Source organism: Littorina saxatilis, linkage group LG2, assembly GCF_037325665.1.
Source record: "Littorina saxatilis isolate snail1 linkage group LG2, US_GU_Lsax_2.0, whole genome shotgun sequence".
Taxonomy (NCBI): domain Eukaryota; kingdom Metazoa; phylum Mollusca; class Gastropoda; order Littorinimorpha; family Littorinidae; genus Littorina; species Littorina saxatilis.
This window is the reverse complement of record NC_090246.1, coordinates 28313455-28315954: the sequence shown is the minus strand read 5'-3', so window position 1 is coordinate 28315954 and position 2500 is coordinate 28313455. Positions and strand designations below refer to the sequence as shown.

General features: G+C 35.4%; 1 protein-coding gene across 2 annotated transcripts in view; it reads right to left on the bottom strand.

Annotated features, from left to right (window-relative positions):
• LOC138958663 (trichohyalin-like) overlaps window positions 1–2500 on the bottom strand; it is a 35614-nt gene that overhangs the window by 25417 nt on the left and 7697 nt on the right. Inside the window, exon 6 of one of the 2 annotated variants that reach the window (XM_070329890.1) lies at window positions 1044–1123. The exons of the other annotated variant lie outside the window; for it this stretch is intronic. Within the exon in view, the coding sequence (XP_070185991.1) occupies window positions 1044–1123 (80 nt within the window). The remainder of the gene's footprint in view (window positions 1–1043; window positions 1124–2500) is intronic. 2 annotated transcript variants of the gene reach the window in all.

The window sequence follows — 2500 nt, the reverse complement described above, 5'->3', positions numbered from 1 at the left end:
TTTGTTAGTGTGTTTACTGTTGTTGATATTTGTATTTAGTTTTACGGATTAAAAAAACATTCTGTTTTGCATCAGAAGGTATCTTCTCCAGTCAAGCTCAATTAAAATTTGAAGTACTTTCTTTTCTTTTCAAAAGATGAGGCATCAGATTTATTTTAAACAATTTGGCTGACCAATTAATATAATTATTGGACCATTTCTTATCTTTTCTCTCTCATGTAAACCTTTGTAAAAACAATTCAACTTTTTGTTGTTATTGTCGCAGCAGAACGTCTTGACAAAAAGGAAGTAAAAACATGTGTTCACTTCAGCTAGGTCTGTTTTTTCAAGATTTTCATACAACTTCTCGCCTAAATTTAATATGCATGTCATTAATCAATATGCCAATGAACGTTTTCTTACATTGTATCTTTTCAGATACTTTTGTCTCGGTTGTTGTGCAATTAAAGATTAGGAACACGCTTATGAGATTTGTTGAAATGAAGAAGAAGTATATCAATCAATCAATATGAGGCTTATATCGCGCGTATTCCGTGGGTACAGTTCTAAGCGCAGGGATTTATTTTTTTATTTTTTTATTTTTATTTTATGCAATTTATATTGCGCACATATTCAAGGCGCAGGGATTTATTTATGCCGTGTGAGATGGAATTTTTTTACACAAAACATCACGCATTCACATCGGCCAGCAGATCGCAGCCATTTTGGCGCATATCCTACTTTTCACGGCCTATTATTCCAAGTCACACGGGTATTTTGGTGGACATTTTTATCTATGCCTATACAATTTTGCCAGGTAAGACCCTTTTGTCAATCGTGGGATCTTTAACGTGCACACCCCAATGTATGTTACATCATCGATACACATTTCATTTTTGCTCTTTCATCACGCATTGATTCATTTGTAATTAAAAATTAGCAACACGCTTATGAGATTTCTTGAAATGAAGAAGAAGTATATTTTACATCATTGATATATGTTTCATTTTTGCTCTTTCAGCCTCACGCATTGATTCATGTTTGGTGGTCCGAATCAGACTCACTTCTTCAAATCTACTTTTCTGCTTTGAGCTTTTTCCAGCTGAGCAGTAAGTACATTCTGATGCGTTCTTTGTGATCCAATCTGAAAGTATAAGTTTTCATGGCTGAGCACACCACCACCACACTAAGTCCAAGCAGCATGCGACAATTATACAGTGTGGTGACCCACAGGCACTTGGAATTACAGAATTATAAACAATGTCTTTGTTGTGCAGAGCAGGCATCTGTCTACTACTTGCTGAAGAATATACTGCCGTTCTAGCAGAACCAGTTTTAGGAAATGTACTAAACGTTTATAGCACGTGTGCCTGTGGATCACAAGTGAGGCTTTTGTAACTCAACACACTAAGAATGCCTGTTACAGAAAGATAGTGCAAATGTGCTTTCAATGATAAAATTAACTTAATTCAGATTCAAAGCAACATTTTGTTATCTTCTCTATTCCAATATTCAAGGAGAAAAACACTTCTTTAAAGGTAAAGGAAGCATTTTCAGGGTTTGAGTTACAACTGCCTGCAAAATATGTCATAGCTACTTTACCGATGACTGTGACAATTGCAAAATAAACATAAAGGAACAGAAACAGCCCCATACAGTCAGTCAACAAAAGTTTAAGCATACTGTTCCTTCTGAGGTTATAAGTTCATGGGCAGAAATGTTGTAGATTCACCCAAATTAAAGCCATATGTACTCGATGACTATACACGCTAATTGCTTTACCAACAGCTGGAGACATGCTAAATTAAGTTCCCTGCAAAATATTGTGGTCTAGGACCCCTTAAATGTTGAGATATTTGAATTTTCATTTTGATCTGGATCGTCCTATTTATAGATTTGGCAACACATGTAACGTTGATGCAAGGGAGAGAACTCCGCGGCTTTGTTGACATCCTCACTTTTTCAGAGGCTAGAACAAGCTGTAATGCATGTATTATGGTCCGCGCATGGTGACATATCGTCATTATATGGTCTTATGGTGCGTTTGACATCGATTGTGGGCAAACTACACTTTGTAAACACGGGAGTGCGTTAGTATGCCTTTAAGGTTTGTTGAGATGAAAATCACGAATTAGAAGAAGAAAAAAAAAATTAATATAGTGGTTTGGTACTATATAGCCAAATAAAATTGAAAATAAAATAACATTTAAAAAAACAAGGAAAAATGCTACTTCTTGTAAGCTTTTAAACTGGCAATCTTCCAAAAACTTTTTTGTTTACAATTTTTTGGGTTTTTTTTAAACTGTGTGTATCCTTGATACCGTTCCATGCTGAAAAGCCCAATGAAATCTAGTAAGATAATTTGTATATAAAAAAAATCCTTCTTTCCTTTTTATTACATTTAGTCAAGTTATGACTAAATGTTTTAACGTAGAGGGGGGAATCGAGACGAGGGTCGTGGTGTATGTGTGTCTGTGTGTCTGTGTGTGTGTGTAGAGCGATTCAGACTAAACTACTGGAC